Source organism: Python bivittatus, unplaced genomic scaffold (assembly GCF_059951505.1).
Source record: "Python bivittatus isolate LINGU-HERP-01145 unplaced genomic scaffold, Pbiv_v1 ctg000080_np1212, whole genome shotgun sequence".
NCBI classification, from domain to species: domain Eukaryota; kingdom Metazoa; phylum Chordata; class Lepidosauria; order Squamata; family Pythonidae; genus Python; species Python bivittatus.
Window position 1 is genome coordinate 35,111,912 of NW_028277035.1, and position 17,985 is coordinate 35,129,896.

Sequence of the window (17,985 nt, forward strand, 5' to 3'; positions counted from 1 at the left end):
AATATTAAGAAAAATGTCCTAACTGTTCAACAATGAAACCAGTTATGAAAGCAGACTGTAAACTCCCCTTAACTGGAAGGCTTCAAGCAGAGTTTGGACAGTCCAGGATGTTTTCATCTGGATTCCTACACTGGGCAGAAGGTTGGGCATAGTGGCCCAACTGGTTTCTTCCAACTCGATGAAACCCAACTGGTTTCTTCCAACTTGATGAAACAAGGATTCTGTGACCACAATTTGCTGGCTGACAGGCCATAGGCTTTCTCAAGAGACAATGGCAATTCCACTTTATCTGGATCCTTGTTGCTTTAAAGGAACACCAGGAAAGCTGCTAGTCTTATAGATTTGCTAGTAAAGCTATTCAGAAGCTCTAACATAACATACCATTAGCAGAGTTATTCTGATAGGGGATATAGAGCTAGAATAGCTAAAACAAAGCTGTGGAGAAGATTTATGTGATCCAGGAAGGAACACATGTATTCTCTGTGCCTTCATGTCCCTGTTCCTGTCAACAATGCATGTTTCAATTAGCATCAATTTGTTCTCACTGACTTCTCTGATGAGTGGCTGCAGTGTTTAAGTGGGCACTCTTGCTAGAAACAAAGACGAAGGGAAGCTGGACTAGAGGAAGAGTGTTTGGGGACTAGGGGGAGTGGCAAGGAGCAGTTTTTCCAAAACTGTGTGGCTGGCTATTTTGTAAGAACACCCAAGATGAGCTAGCAAAATGTCAAATGTGCCAACTGAATGTACTGTGATCTATGTATGATGTAGTCTACTCCTGAATATAATCTGAAGCATGTTGATCTAGTCTTGAAGAAAGTCTGGAATGTACAGAATCCATCAGCCACTTTACCAACCAGGAGAGCCATAAGGAACATATGCAATCTTTTCTGGCCTGTTCATATTTCAATACATTGGTTGCAATCTTTAAAGGACTAAATGTCCTGGGCTCAGCATACCTGTGGAAACAACTCATTTCATCTCTATTTAAACCAGCCAACAAAACCTTGCTCCAGACACCAGTGTGAAATGGGTAGCATTTGGTACCACTATCTGCTGCTACAGAATCAAAAGCAGCACCATATGTTTTATATCCCAATAATCAGTTTTCAAAAACACCCCTCCTAGAAATCACAAAAAGAGAGATGGCAATTATAAGAATCCCAGTTACCCTGCACAGTATTCAAGGCATATCTCTATTTCATCTCTGAAGGAGGGCACCATGCTCTCAGAGAGACCATTTATTCATCAAATGATCTTTTTTTTAGCCAATGTTCTTTTAAAAAGTAATCCCCAAGACAGAATTTCTTTATTTAATAAATGTAACTTTAACAAAATGTCCTGGAATTTTACAAAAAAACATATTTATTCCTATGTATTTTAAGTGAAACTCCTTTTGATAAAAAAAAATTAAAGAGAACTGAGAAGCAGCTTATTCTGAAAAAATAAAGATGTAACTGCTTGCAAGATAGCCTCAGTACATCCTTACAAACCAATCCAATGAACAGTTACTTAGAAGTACATCTCATTTTGTTCAAACAAGTGAGTGAGTCCAGGATAACACATTTAATTAGTTTTTTTTAACTTTTTGACTAAAATGCTCCCCCCCACCCCACTTTCCTAGCAGGAGACTTTTCTGATTCAACACCATGCTTTAGAGCTTATGAAATGGTGTCATACAAGTCTTGAGAACTGATTCTCCTCCATCCTTGTACTCACTGCAGGTATCGGTTCAGCTCCTGTTGGCTGCAGCGAGACCAGTGGAAGCGATGGAATGCAGCCTGGACCAGCGGCGCCATTATACTTCCCATCCGAACTTCATCCCCACATCTGTTCCCTTGCCCATCATGTTCCATGCCTAATCTAGAGGAAGACATGTCAGAACAAAGCATTTGTTCAGGGTTTATTCGGACCTTCCCAAACTTGACACACCCACTCACCCTGATTACTGCGGCCAGCATGGCTTCTGCTGTGAAGTCTTGTGGAGTCTATACATAAGGAGACTAGGGAAGACTGGCTTAATTTTCTTTGATCCAGACCTAACTTGGGAGTTCCCACTGGTCTGCCATCCACGTCTACACTTGGAGTGTTAGCTTCAGTGGTATTATGATGTCCTGGCTCCTGAAGCAGGAGGTGGTCGAAGATGTCCTTATGAAGACGCCTTCCAGTGTCCCACTTACCCTCATTGCTATTATCACCCAATCTACTCCACTCACTGCTCTGCTTTTATATTGCAATGGTAGCCTCTTCTCTTGCTTGTTGGGCAGCCATGAAAAAAATGCTGTGCTGGCCAACTGCCCAAGACTGTAAGGGCAGCCCATCAATTCCCTTGTTATGCATCCCAAAATCAATTGAATGTGATTTCTAATGGAGACTTCTAGGAGATAAATTCTTGCACCCTAACATTGCTGACATCTGTGGCAACGCAATACAGTGGTACCTCTAGTTACAAACTTAATCCGTTCCGTGACTCTGGTTGCAACTCAAATTGGTCTCAAGTCGAGGTAAAGTTTCCCATAAGGTTCAATGTAAATACGGTTAATCCGTTCCGCCCTCCGAATTTGGTCGCACCACGAGGCAAATTTCCCCATAAGATTCAATGTAAATACGGCTAATCCACCCTCCGAATTTGGTCGCACCCCGAGGTAAATTTCCTCCATAAGGTTCAATGTAAATACGGCTAAACAGTTCTGAAACATATGCATTTTATTTTTAAACCTCAAAAACCTTCCAAACGCCACAAAAACCTTCCAAACGCCGCAAAACACACCACAGGCCTCACCGAACGTCTCCTTGCTACCGTGATCTCGCCCACAGGAAGCCGCGACCGCGTGGCAGCAGGGAAAATGGCCGCGGATCCGGTTCGTAAGTAGAGGCAGAGTTTGCATGTCAAGGTAAATTTTTGGGGCCGGAGCTGGTTGTATCTTGAAAAATTCGTAAGGAGGGGCGTTCGTAACTAGAGGTACCACTGTACTTCATCCGACCTTCAGGGAAATGACCCTTCCCTTTTTACCTTGTTCTGCTTACTTCACTTTTCAGACATTAATAATGCAAATGCTTGAGGAAAAAGAGGACAAATCATGTACAGGTACAATCTCAAGAATCCTAATAAATCAGGGTTTTAAGAGGACAGGAAGCAACCAGTTCATAAAATAAGAAACAGAACAGTGCCTAGTGGCTATCCCAGGAAACAGAATAGAATGTGTTGAGAGAAATATACTTCTGGGAGTTTTTATCTTCTTGCGACACTGAAGTTTTTTCATTTCAGAAAACAAAAAAGCAAACCCTAAAGTACAATAAAAATGAGACACTTCCTGCCTGAGAATGTCAGGTTCAGGTTCTCAAGAACTGTGCAGATACTGTAAATACTGTGCAAGATAAGCAATTTGGTAAGCTGCGATCACAGGACCTTTCCACGTCAAGCAAATAAAAAAATACAATTCCTGCAAAATATGATCCACCAGAGTCCATCAACTCCTTACTGCTTAGTGCTTAACAACCCCTTTTTTGCATAAAGCATAACTACAGGGTTTTACGAAACCCTGGCAGTTTGCCATGAATTGAGCTTAATCTTATGCATGCAAGTGCAGACCTGTTTTAAAGACAAGCCACTGGTCATCCCTGCCTACCCTCTTGAAAAGGAGGGCAGCACAGTGTGAGGGGAAACTGCCATAATTACTGGTATCCTACCAGACAGCCTACCCTCCGCTACCTGATTATCGTTAAACAAGGGGGAAAATAGGGTGAGTCCGTGGCTCCCCTTCCTTCCCATTACCAGAAGAGAATTTCTGCAGCAAGGGTCAATCTGTGGACGCTCCCAGCTCTATTTAGATCAATGTTTTTCAAATTTGGCAACTTTAAGATGTGTGGACATCGATTGTGTTGTTGTGAGCTGCCCAAAGTTGTGTAAGAAGGGCTGCCATATAAATCTTTTACACAAACACACACACAAACAAGTCCCAGAATTCTGGGAATTGAAGTCCACGCATCTTAAAGTTGCCAAGTTTGAAAAACACTGATTTAGCTTCCTTCTTTTCCAGAATTAAGTATATGTGTGTGTGTGTGTATGTGTGTGTGTGTGTGTGTACACACACACATATGGGGGAGCCTTCACAAGGAGAGAGTGTGCCCTGCTGCAAATCTTCATATTCCCAAATGGAAAACAATATCAGGAATATGACAGAAGTGATGGACTCACACCCCTCTTTTCTCCCTTGTGCAGTTGTGATCCTGTGTCTTTGTGAGAAAGAAAAAAAAAGAAGTTACAACTATTTTCTACACAACACATTTCTTCCAACAATGCAAGGTTTACCTCTACTCTGTTCCTTTCTCCACAATAAAATATTTTATGATGCCATTGTTGGCTGGAGAAGAATTCAAATGTGGATCATGAAAAAGTCAGCAAGTACTGGAGAGTTATTTTTACAGGACTGAGTAAAGCAGTTTCTTTCCTCAACCTCCGTGCACATGCATAGGGCCACCAAGGCACCCTATTATCACCTCATCCATTTTGGCTGGGCAAAGTTACTGAACTTCAGAGCTTGAATCATTTGTATCTATGTAAGAATCTAGTCCTGTGAACATTAAGTCCAGTGTATAGAGCTCTCCCTACCTCAGATACGACTCATGAGTAAGAAGAAGAGGAGGAAGGGTTCTAAGCCCTGTGACAATCTTTCCGCAAACCCAGGCTGTAACCCCAGGGATCATGCCCGTGATTTGATTAGATGCTATTTGAAAATCAGTTCACTAAAACGTAATGAGAGTAAACAGCACACATAAAGCAATAATGGACAACAAAAATAGGAAACTATATTTTATGCCTAAATCATAACCCGGCGAGGGCAGGGGCTATGGACTGTTCAACACTGGAGGTTTTCGAACAGGGGATGGATGGTCATCTGTTAAATATAATTTAGTGAATTCCTGAACTGTTGGCCTTGACAACACTTAAGTTCCATTCCAACTCCTATATTCTAAGACTCTATGAATCAATTTTTTTTCTTCCTGAAGAAGACTCTCTGTATATTTAAGTGAAATAAGCCAGGCTGCAACTGCACCCCTTTGCTTGTGAGTGCTGACTCTCTCCACTGAAATGACTGAAATCACATCCCCCCAGTCATATAATACACTGGATCATGGCAAGTATATGGAAGTGTGACTTACACATGTCCAGTTTCATGGGCTACAACAAATGCTGAGGAGAAGCCATCTTCATGATTAAGCGTGCAGCTTCGAACTGGATGACACATGCCAGTAACTGGAGCATAGCCTATTAGGGAGAAGGTAAGACTCTAATGAAGAAAAGAAAATGAAGCTCCAATAACTATTTAAGAACACCAGTCTCCAGTGACTTTGCAACAGAAGTCTTACCTAAATAAAAAGAAATGCAAAAGGGAAAATGTGATTCATTACAGTGAATGGATGCTGTGCTCAGATTAAAATTTGTTCACTTGAATATATTTCATTCACTCTTCACTTGAACTTACTTGCTTGAATAAGCCTTGTGCACAAAAGATTTCAGAGTTCCTTGTATTCTAATGAATCGATATATGAAGGCCATGTTCAGACAAAATACACACGCAGGAAACTGTACTGTTTTGAATATGAACGTGTAATGAGCTGAGTCCTTTTTAGGAAAAATCTTTACCAAAGGTATGTTTTAGGGAAAGTTTATATAAAAAATATTTTACAGAAATATGGAACAACCACAAATATTTTAGGAAGAAATGTGTACAGTTGAAAAATAATAGGAAATAGGATGGAACAGGCTATAAAATGAACATATACAAAACTGAATCTAATCAGAATTTAGGAATGTGCATCAGATCTTCCCAAATCAAAGCAAACTGTTTTGGAGAGGTTTGCTGCCAGAGTGAATCAGGACTCTGTCCAAAATAAGCAGAACAGAAGGTTTGAGAATAATCTGTGATATGGCATATCACAAAAAGTACCTAAAAAAAATCATCACCATTCTAATATGGAAAACACCAAGGTGGGACCAAGACATGGGAAAGAAACAGGGTTTAGTGATTGACCTTCTGCTTACAGGGAAGACTTCTTTGACTTTGGAATATTCTGTTCTCTGCTCTTAGTTCCTACGTATCTGAGCAGGAATAATACTGAAGAGCATCAATGGACTAAAGGACTTTTCTGTGGCTAGAATACTTCCTAATCTTCCAACCAACCCACATTCTTCCAAAGAAATCTTATTCTTTGAATAATAATCAAGTTATTCTCCTAAAGACTTGCATCTGTACTAAATTACTCATTCTAACCCTGATCCTTTCTTCAGCAGTTACTTCATTACTATTATTATCATTATGGCTGTTAATTTGCCTCCATCTCCAGGACTGTTAATCAACCAGAATATATACCTTTCATTGCCCAAACAACCACCAGCTTATGTAAGTCAGCAGAATGAAGCAATTTCCTTATGCTCAGGGTTAAAATAAAACTTGTAGATGCTGCAGGCCGCTATTAGAATAGACTGATCTAATCATTCTTATGCAAGTGGTTAAGTTACAAGAAAACAAAAAAACTTGTGTGAGTGAAATTAAATCACAATACTAAATGAGGACAACATGCATTCAGGGAAATGTACACAATTTTGAACACAACTTGTGTGAATGGCCATTAGTTTACTGAAACAACAGGTTGCCTAGCACCCAATTCTAAATGAATTCCCTGCTAATTTTTGATCAACTAAGCCTACCATGAATTTAGCTGAAGAAGAAAGAAAATTGAATTGTACTTTTCAGTCATGGTGTTTTATTTCCTTTTTGTTTTTATATTCTTTGGAGAAATAAGTGGGCACCATAGCACTGCTAAAAAAATTCCTGTATATGAAATAAGTTCTTTAGTCAGAATTATATTTCAAGAAATTACTATGCTTTCCAACTAAAACATTTAAGATCTGTGTCCTAAAATAGTTGCACTGTATTTGGCAAAGCTGTTAATTTGTTAGATTATTTTGGCTTTGTTAAGAGGAAAAATATTCTGAAACTGAAGAGTTAATCTGAAACAATTTGACACAGGCCAATTAGAGAGAAACAGATATGGGCTAAATATTCCTTTTAAGGCGGGGTGGGGGGGACACACACATCATTCTGCCTTCAAGAACGGACTGAGCTGATAGGTTAAAGTTAGTAGGCCCTCATATCCATATAGGATACCCTCTTCCAACTTAGGCATCTTTCAGATGCAGAAGTCAACTCCAAGAATTCCCCAGTCAGCATGTTCACTGCAAAACATTTTAAGGGGTGCCCAGGTTAAGACGGCTGATGTAGGCAAACCATTCCTTATCTTAAACTCCCTTCTTGAACATGAGACCTGGGACAGAGAGGCCATTTAAAGATAAGAGTAAATTGGTGACAGCCAATGGGATTTTAACATTCAAAAGTGTTACCTGCTGCAATGGAGAAGGGCAGAACTTACCCTGTCTCAGAGAGTGCTTTTATGGCTCTTTGGCTGAATGTGGAGAGGTCTAGGCAAAGCAACTCCAGGAGCTCAGTGGGAGAATAGTGGAGGCCTGCATATGATCTATGGAATGTAAATTGTTCCTCTATGCTCAACAGCAACATTTTAATCATTGAGGATTTTTTTTCACTGAATGACCTGGTTAACAGTACAGGTAAGATGGGGTGATTGGCAGCAGAGAACTTACCTTGCATTCCAGAAGGCCCAAAGTCCTGTCTTGTGAGAAAAATTGCATGATCATGATACTCTGCATGTGCAGTATCAGGTTTTTGTTGTAGGTAGGCCCAACGACACACATTCTCTAAACTTTGAGAGGGGTTGCCAATCTCAATTAAACTCATGGACTAGAAAAAGAGAGAGAGAGAGAGAGAGAGAGAGAAAGAAAGCAGTTAGATTGATTTTAACTACCTTCTTCAATAAAGCACAGATGATTCAGGTGTGAATTCATTCCAACACTGGGTTATTATTCTGTTATGGTAATGCTGCATTCAAACTGAGATACCTTGTGGATGCAAGTGATTTGTTACTCTGAATGTAGTAGTTCTTCAGGAAACCGAATTACAGCTGAAGGAAAATGTATTTATTTTTCATTTCAGTTGTATACTGATGTAGGAATCCCATTTCTATAGCACCACAAGAATTTTACATACAATTAGCTGCAGTATTTTTAAAAAAAATTCTGAGTTCCCAAACAAGATAAATACGAGGGCACAACACGTACGTTTTGCTTTGCTTTTAAAAAAATCATATAGGAGTCAAAGAGCAGCTTCTTATACAGTGTTTCTATTCTGACAAGCCTATCAAAATAAAAAATTAAATGACATACATATCGCATCAATTGTTAAAGGCATACTGTATTACTTAATCTTTAAAAATTGGGGGGAAGGACTGTTATTTTGGTGTACCTTTTTGAAGGAACAGGTTATAAATAAGACATGTATCATGACTCTTTTTACAACTGATGTAGCAGGCATGCCTCAATTGTCCATTGCTATACGAGTAGCTGTTCTAAACCAATTTAGGCAAAGGGACATCAGACTTCATTTGTGCTGACCAGCTCACCTATCAAAGCAGAAGAATAATTCTGCTATATATTTTTTTTCTCCCATCTTACCCAAGGAGTATCTACCCTAATTTAATCTATACAGTCACATGGAAATAAACATTATAGAAATTATATAAAATAACCTACTTTGCCCCTAATATATTACTAGTAGAGAAAACTGCTACAAGTATTTCTGGTTTATAGTAGTAGGAATGATGGTAGTTTCACCAAAAGGAGTAGTGTTTCCTGTTTGAAAGACAATGACATTTGCACGGGCAGATGACTAATCTGAAAGTCAGACTGACAAAACAACAAAAACAAAAAACTCTTGAAATCAGTTGAGACAACTCTATGTCCGTCTGCATTCCATGACTAAGAATAATTGATATGCTCAAATGTTGCTAGAATACTATGGTTGTTTGTGAAAGATGTGCTGCGGATTGTGAAAAATGGAGCACAGCAATAAGGAGGAAGATCACACATTTTATGGAAGTAATAATTGTTGCTTTTTTTTTTTTTTTTGTCTGCACTCAGTCATTGCTGACCCTGCAGTGACTGCCTGGACGAGTCCTTGCAGTTTTCAAGGCAAGGTGTTTTCGGAAGTGGTTTGCCAGAGCCTCCTTCCTAGAGCAGAGCCCAGCTGGCGCGGGCAGGAGGCTTCCGTTGCTTCCTTTTCGGGCGCATGCGGTTTTTCGCGCTTACCGGCAACTGCTCCCAACTCCTTTTTGCAAGGCGCCGCCAGCATTTTTCCTCCCACCGGAGTGAGAGTACCCATTTATCTACTCACGTGAGTTTTCGACCTGTTGGGTTGACAGGAACTGGGGAGGAAACAGGAGCTCACCCTGTTTAATACGAAGGCTGGACTCGAACCGCTGAAGCGTCGACCATTTCTGGCTGGCAACTTTCAGCGTCATTAAGCCGCTGCACCACCGCGTCCCCCTAATTGTTGCTTTCCAACTTACAAAAAAGAGGAACGGAATGCAATAGAAAAGTAAGGTCTTTCTAGAAATTTTGAACTGTGGAGCTGGAAGTTCTAGGGCTGTTAGGATTCTGAGGCCATAGGAAGGAAACCAGATTATTCTTTATCTATGTAAACAGAGCCATTTTGTTGTTCAAGAAAATCATGTTTTCTGAAGCAGCAGCAGCGGAAATTGCCATTGTTTCTTGACACCAAGCAATGGAACATTAATCGGATTAGGCTACGGAACGTCTGCAGTTTTGCCTAGTGACATTGTTGCTTTTCCCTCAATCAGGTCTACCTCAGCCAATTGCACAGACTGAATCTCCACTCCTCTTTGTCAATTTCATCCTGCTTGCATTGAGATGAGTAATATTCCTTTCTTTTTGGCCCAAAAAGGATTAAAGGAGCTTTGTTAGGGGCAGGAATAGTTTCTTCAGGCCTAACAAGATTATGTAAAGTGGGGAACTGGACTTGGTCCTTGTCATGTTTACCAGGTCAAAAGAAAGATAGGCTTTCAAAAACTTTCTTTTGCCATCACAGATGCTAAATGTGAGGTTCAGTCTACTCTATTTCTCCAGATGCAGAGCTTAGTGGATATAATGAAGTTCAACTGCCTTTTTTTTTCAGGTTCCAGAAACAAGGACTTTTTCTGTGTCTCAGAAGTGACAGACACAAAACTGACCCAAATGCAACAGAAAGCCTTCTCTGCAGTGTGAGAATGGGATTCTTTGCCAAGAGAGATTTATTCATGGCATTCCATAAATGCCACATTTATGGTACTCCATACTGCCTTTGGAGGCTGGCCTGAAAGAAATTAAAATGAATGAACAAAAAAAGAAACAAAACCAAACAAATAATTAGCAGGCAAAAAAAAAAAAAAATCACTTATTGCTTAGTAAAGACATTTCATTGCCAGATGGAGTTTTTTTGGTTTTTTACGTGAACCGACCCTGATTTTTTAAACGATTTTCATTTCCTGTAGCAGTCTACCATTTTAATGCATTTGTGATTTTTATGATATATTTAAAATTGTCTTTATAATTTGCATAGTGCCCTATTCACTAACAGTTGTGTATCTACTTATTTAAAGTAAAGCTATGCATTTCACATCTGTATACAACTGTAGGGAAGAGAGAAAAAATGTGAGAACTGGTCTAAATCTGGTAGACAGTAATAATTTCATACATTGAGATTCTTGTGATACAGAAAGCTATATCACATGGCCTAGAAACATATCACACTATGTAACTGATTACATCCCTTACACAACAAAGCAAGAGCTGTTTTCTACCGTCCCAGATGCATTACACAGAATAATCAATTCAATTTCCAAGAATGCTGTCTAAATGTTGAGAAAAACTTCTTAACCTAAGAACAATTTAGGCAGAGAGGTGGTGAACTTTCCTTTGTTGGCTGTGCTGAAGCAGAGACCAAACAGATATCCACACTGAGCAGGGTTTGGATTTTACAACTTAAATAATCTCTTCCAAACTCTGCATCTATGAAGCATCCCTCATTTGTGGAAGGCTCAGTATTAGAGCACATGGTTTATGTGCACCAGGTTCTTAATTCTGTCTGAATGGTGGATGTTTGAATGATTGGCTCCACATTGTATGAAATGACTGGGACCTGCTGGCAAAAACCATACTGTGGCATGGAGGGTGGGTGGGGGAACCTTTGATAGAAGATAAAACAATCAATTAAATAATCCCATAGTAGAGATCCTAACTGGTATTTATGTCTCATTCATTCCCCCTCTGTGATGGACACAATAGCTGCTAATGTCTGTATTCTAGAGACAAGGTCAAAGATTGGGGCTGGGGAGTTAGGTGCATGTACTAGGCTTATGGTTTGAGATACTTTTCAGGAATAAGCATGAACAACAATCAGCTTGGTTTTACTGTTGCCCACCAAGATAGATTTCAAATATTCTTTTGGCTTTGAAGAATGTCTCTATCAGTACAACACTTTCAGCCAGCTGTCTGTATCTGAAAACAGCTTGGTTGATCTGTATTGTCTCACATAGCTATTCAGCATGAAAAGGTTTGTTATCCAGGAAGCTTTCCATCCCCTTTACAAATGAGCTCACCCAAACCCAACTGCTCTGCCAGATTCAGAGGAAATCAGGCTATGCTTCAGGAAATGTTAGAATTTCAGATGATGAAACAAGTCAAAGGAAAAGGAAAGGAAATAGAGCTAAATCTAGTTTACATCAACTTCATTTGCATATTTGTCCATAGTTTTCTATCTTGGTAAATTCTCTTCCTTTCACCTCACCCATACATTGCCTATGTACACCAATTCATCTACTTCTATTACTAATTCACCATTTACATATATATTCCAATCAATCACTCAATTTTCTCCAAAAAACATAACAACCATGGTTTAGACAACAGATTTTCTGACATTTCACTGGGAACTGTGGCTGACATCTTCAGAGGCAAGATGATCTACTACACAGACCACAAGCAACTGAACAGAAACTGACTGGGCTATCTTTATAGCCAGGTGTCCTGACTTCTCATTGGTCTTTAGCCAAGCTGGTTTCCAACTGGTGCAGGTTAGTAAAGGCTGCTCTTTGATTGGTTCTTTGTTTGTGTCTGATTCTGATTAGTCATTTTGGTGGTGTTGGTTCCTGATTGGTCCTTCATTCATGCTGGCTTCTGAGTGGTCATTTTTGGAGTGCTGGTTCTTGATTGGTTCTTTGTGCTGGGTTCTGGTACTCTGTACAATATTGTATAAATATACTATATCCTCTTTCCCTATGTAAAATTATTCTAATACTTGTTCATACAAAACTTTCTCTTCCTGTAGTCCTTCTACTTTCACTCTCTTCGGTTTCTTTCACTTTGAAGTCCATTTTTTTTTTCAAGGCCATTTTTACCTTTGCCAAATATGCTCTGCTGTACATTTTGCACTTCTTGTTGCCCTTGTGTCCTTCACTAAGAGTCTGAATTGTATATCATAGATAACACATTGTTCATGTCTTCAATCATATATATTCCTTTGTCACAAGCGCATATGAATAGACATGCTTAAACTACATATTCAACTCACCAGTTCCCAGTTTCATTCATTCTTTGGTCTTCAAATGGCCCAGTCACTTTCTCTGTACTGTCTCATCTCCTTCCCATCCATCCGTTCATTCCACCTAACAGAATATTCTTTACCTCTGGATTGCATTCATTTAGAATGTTGCACAATTTCCCCCAAACTCGTCTCTAATTATTTCATTATCACCATTCACTATAGTGTACTATGTAAACATATGGATTACACCAATACTACTTTGGGACATTCATTTAATTACCTCATTCCTAAGTAAACCCACATCTTCCATTTTTCTGTATGTATTCATCCATTCCGCTCCAAAAGATCTGACCATCTTCATTCAGATTTATTTAGATGTTCCCTTTAGTTTCACAGATATTCTTTCTTTCATTTCTTTTATACATTTATTCATTAATTCATGCTCTTTATCATTTACTTCTCTTATAATCCAAGTCACGATCTTTCATATTTATTCAATAGTTAGATTTATATTCCACTTTTTCATTCCCAAGCTCAAGGCGTATTATCCTTTCTCCCATTTCTCCCTGTAACAATAACCTTGTGAGATAGTTTGAGCTGAGAGGGAATGACTTAGCCCAAAGTCACCCAGGGATTGCTGTAATTATCATTAGATGGGCCAAAAAATATTGACCTCTGCCAGATATCATGGTTTTGGTCAATCCAGCCAATAATAATACTTTTTAATAAAACTGAGAAGGTATAGTCTAAGTTAGCACCCTTAGTTGTACCTACACAATATGCAGCATTCCCCACTAAGGGTAAGGACCATACCGGTTAATTCTGGCACATTTTGGTCATGTTATTCTGTGCAAGTTGGGATTTCTAATCTAGAGAGGATTTTGCAGATCAACATAATGTTGTCTATATCCCCCCAATTTGGAGTACATGCAGTGCACTGACACATAGTCAAGACTACTGACACCCCCACCCCCACCCAAAAATGAGGGTGAGGGGGTGAGGCACTGTATACATTTTCAAAGTAGTAATTGTTACAGTGTTCTTTTTGGAATAATCTTCCAGAAAATAAATTAAAATAACCAAATAGATTCAGTCCAAGAATTAGCCAGCACACTTAATCACTGTTTGCAGTAGGCCCAGCAAGTGGGACTTGTCAAGATATAATTAGTTTCGTTGATTTAAATAACTCTACTTTTGTTTGTAGAGTCATTTAAATTTAAACTGTATATACACACACACATATATAAACAAACATAAACACACATACTACCTGGACTTGGTAAAATAATGGAAAAAGGAGACACTTTACAGGGATGCCTACAAAATGTTACGTTTCAGGCTTACATGCTGAAAAAAAAAAAAGGAATACATCATCTATAGTCACAGAAAGTCATGTAGATGAAAAGGATCTAGCCTTCACTTTTGCTTCTTCAAAAGTACATGTCATATTCCCAGAAGAATAGATATTGAAAACTTACTGTTATAATTGAATGACTAATGGTGGCATCCGGTGCCTTCCAAAATTTTTAAAAGAAATGTGAACTCTAACTTTCTGCTCATGAAAATAATGTTACTAGGACAACAATTTTGTCCTAGCAAAAGCCACAACATTATTTATATGTCCAATAAGAACAGATACTATACTTGATTTTACCCAGAAGGTGAAGATGTCAACACAACATTCTAAATTCCTATATTTTTCAAGTCCTCAACATCAATTCTCAAAAGTACAAGCCAAGGATTGGGAGAAAGATAAAATTAAATATTTGGATATAAAAATGCAACCACCATTTCAGAGGAAAATGATATTCAGGATGCGAGATGGAAACCTCATTAAAAGTTGGAAGAACTGAATAGAATAACACATAAAAAATACAATATGGTTTGTACTATTGAGAGAGCCTTGCTAAGAGTATCAGAATAGGTAGCAACCATCAGTTAATTCAGACATGAAGACTTTTTCTACCACAGTGATGATGCTGAATTTAACACTTGTAATCTAAATACTTGAAAAATGTGAAAGGTTGTTGTTGTTGTTGTTGTTTGCAATCACTGCAACTGAACACAAACAGGAGCAATCATGTCCTTTGGTAGGATCTGGTTCAAACTAGTGCTACAACTCAAAAAATAATTGATCTGCCTCAACATCTCAGATCAAACCATTGAAATGGGTCAGCTGGATCTGACCAGCCATTCTGACCTAATGAAAATTGGGGAAATTGACATTGGCACATGTGTGAAATCCCCTTTTAGTGCCTGAATCAATGTGGCATGGCCACTCCAAATCAAAATTTCAAAGAGAAGCAGAAGAGAAGGAGGGCTTTGACTGAATCTTTCTGGAAGTGAAGCATCTTCAGTGACCTACACAGTCCTATAATTTAGATATAAGGTTTTAGCAGTGAAACATGAAGGACAGCAATATAGTTTAAAATGTATTTATTATAGTATCCAATATGAATGCCATACTGTCATCCATGCTCTAGATTTGAAAATATGGTCTTTTAAAGTCTGTGACATCTTCTATTTGGATGCGACAGACTTTAAAAGAAAATTACATAAGACTTACTTATTACTTGGGTCCAGAAGAAGAAGAAGAAGGAGGAGGAGGAGGGGGGGAGGGGGAGGGGGAGAGGGAGAGGGAGAGGAGGAAGAGGAGGAGGAGGAGGAGGAGGAGGAGGAGGAGGAGGAGGAGGAGCACAGAGTGCTAACAATCCATCACTTGCTGTTCAGATCTGATGTACCAGAATCTAATGTCTATTAGAGACAATTACAATTCATGTATAACCCAATTATAAGACAATTATAATTCATAATATTGTATCAAATAACAACAGAAAATAAATAGGTAAAAATGTATTTATGTTTTCCTTAACAAATAATCTTCAGATGCTACTTTTACAGTAAATATCAAATCTTATAAATGTAAAGCTGGAGTATGTAATTTTTTTTCTGGACTAAGAGTTGCATTTGTTTTTTGAGTGGTGTAATTTGGCAAGAGCAACTCTCCCAGAATTAACAAGTGGGAGACTAGGATAAAAAGTAAATTTGATTTAGTTTACATTTACAATTCATTCAAACTACAAAAATGAATCTTCAGTCATGCATTTAACAATTTCCCCTTTCCTTTATATTAACATTCTAATTTGAGAACAGCTTGTTCTCCTCTGATGTAAAGGAAGGATCCTGTGACAGAACGGTGTAGCTACATATTGGCTGCCATCTTCACATTATCTCCCAGATAGACAAGCTGTGCCTGAAAGTGATAAGGTCATGGAGAAATAACTTGGAGTGAAATAGACATTAGATTCTAGTACATCAAATCTGAACAGCAATTGATGGATTATTAGCACTCCATGCTGTTATTTTATTTTTATTTTTTAGCATCTGGACCCAATTACTGCAGGGGTCGGATCTCAGATAAAATAAAAACATGGCTCTGAGTCACTAACACATTTCTGATGTACCCAGAGAAACTGTAATATAAACACATCTTGACAGATCCACACGTTAATAGGATCACATCTCTCTTTGCATTTCAAGGGCTTCCTAAGATTAATAGAAAGGTTTGTTACAACAGGAACATTATAATTAGAATCAGGCTGAAGGAACTGGAAAGTGAAACAAAAACAGCATGGATACTACTTAGGAAAAACTGATCACTTTTAGAACATACCAACATGGTCAATTTATTTGCTTATTTAGCCTGTGCCACCTGCTCTGACTGGCCACAACTCTTGGGGTCTCAGAGTTAGTAGAATAATTTCAAAAATAGAGTGAAATTTTGACTGAATACAGGTGAAGTGACACAAACAGAATGCAAATGGTTGCCCCCCTCTATATTAAACATATTTCAATTAGGAATTCTTGGGTGCTGCTTACTAAGTCCTGGAAATCAAAGAAAAGCAAAACAATGGTGAACCAATGGACAAACAGTAGTGAACCAATCAATTTGGGACAAACAGATTTGCCCAATCTATTATCCCTTGCTAAGAGAAGAGTTGCTCATGGATTTGGCATTGTTGCTTGATGTATAGATTGCTTGGTGAAACAGCTGCAGCACCTCTAAGTTAACAAAGGCTCTGCAAAACCTGTTGTGGTGACCACCAGCTTAGATTACAGTACTTTGGGTTGGTCTGCCTTTAAAAGCTATCAGAAAACTCCCACCAGATTTTGAATGCTGTGGCCAGACAGTTGAAAAAAGTAACTAAAGGACCCATGTTACTCAAGTCTTCAAGAATTTGTATTGATTTGTAACTGAGATTTTGGGCATCCTGAAATGGTTGCCTAAAGGAACACATTCTCTCATCTCAACAATCTCTAATTTGAAGAGTCTGTTTCAACATTCCTAGAACTCACTAAAATATAATGCGAGGTGAGCAAGAGAAGACCTTTTGAAATCCCTTTCAGTTAAATGCCCTGCTATCATTTTGGAGAACTTTTATTTAGAAAAGTGTCCTTCCCAGCTCTCCTTCCTTCCTGGGCTGAGTTGATTTCGCGCTGGTGAAGGATTTTGCTTACGTGTGTCTCTTCTATTTATTGTGCTTAATGGTTCTTTTAATGTTGTTCTTTAAATGTAGTTTGATTGTACATCATCTTATGGACTTTATTCATGAACCATTTGGGGGAGCCCTGCTAAAAAGCAGGTCAAAGTAGGAATTTACAAGAAGTTTGCTGAGAGTTTCAGCAAAATATGCCTGAACAGATTAGTACTTCTGTTCATAATTCCAGGCCATCATGCCCCCTTGTAGGAGGCTCCATTTCTGTCCTCTACCTTACTCTGCTTTCTTTCTCACCTCCCCAATAGTCAATGTTCCACACTCAAAGTATGCTTGGTCCTCAGTGACTTGTACTGGGTCACTTCCCTTTTTTTTCTTAAATATGTTTGCAAAAATGCCTTTGGGCTTAAACTTACTGATGCTGTTTCTGGACTGATGACACTGCTTGGCTAAATAAAGATTCACAATTAAGGATTGGATTTACTGTTAGAGAACAGTACTAACAGATTATTCAGCATTGCTTAGTGTCAGAAAATAAATCCAATAAATATTTTATATGCTAGATGCTGCACTTGATCTTAGCCAAAAGGCTGAGAAACAACCTTCTTATATGAGCTTGCCAAAGGAATCTTTCAAGAGACATCCATTAGATGGTGCTCCAGCTATAACTTCTGACAATTCTAGGCCTGTGCACCTACTGGGGATGAAATGGTTATTTTGTTAGATTTATAAATGGACATTGTTAAGTAAAAGTAACACAGCATGCATGTATGAGGCAGTCTAAAATACTGTATGTTCATTTGCTGTCAAAAGTGACTGCAACCACAAATGCATTTCAAAATATTTTCCTTCAAACTGTTTACTTAGATTAGATTATGTCCCACTGTCATATGGGCTAGGCAAGTTATTATGAGGGGGGGGGCAGGGGAAGAAAAACAATTATTGGTACCATGGTAACAGAATCAACAATACCAACA

The 17,985-nt window shown here is 38.6% G+C and overlaps 1 protein-coding gene and 1 pseudogene across 2 annotated transcripts in view; both read right to left on the minus strand.

Annotated features, from left to right (window-relative positions):
* The window catches only part of ADAMTS2 (ADAM metallopeptidase with thrombospondin type 1 motif 2), a 270,332-nt gene that overhangs the window by 56,832 nt on the left and 195,515 nt on the right, over window positions 1–17,985 (minus strand). For both annotated transcript variants that reach the window (XM_088133820.1, XM_088133819.1), the window contains exons 6-8: window positions 7,661–7,817; window positions 5,161–5,266; window positions 1,717–1,860 (exon numbers count right to left, since the gene is read on the minus strand). In XM_088133820.1, coding sequence (XP_087989946.1) covers window positions 1,717–1,860; window positions 5,161–5,266; window positions 7,661–7,817 — 407 coding nt within the window. The remainder of the gene's footprint in view (window positions 1–1,716; window positions 1,861–5,160; window positions 5,267–7,660; window positions 7,818–17,985) is intronic.
* Window positions 17,477–17,610, minus strand: LOC112542261 (U2 spliceosomal RNA; annotated as a pseudogene).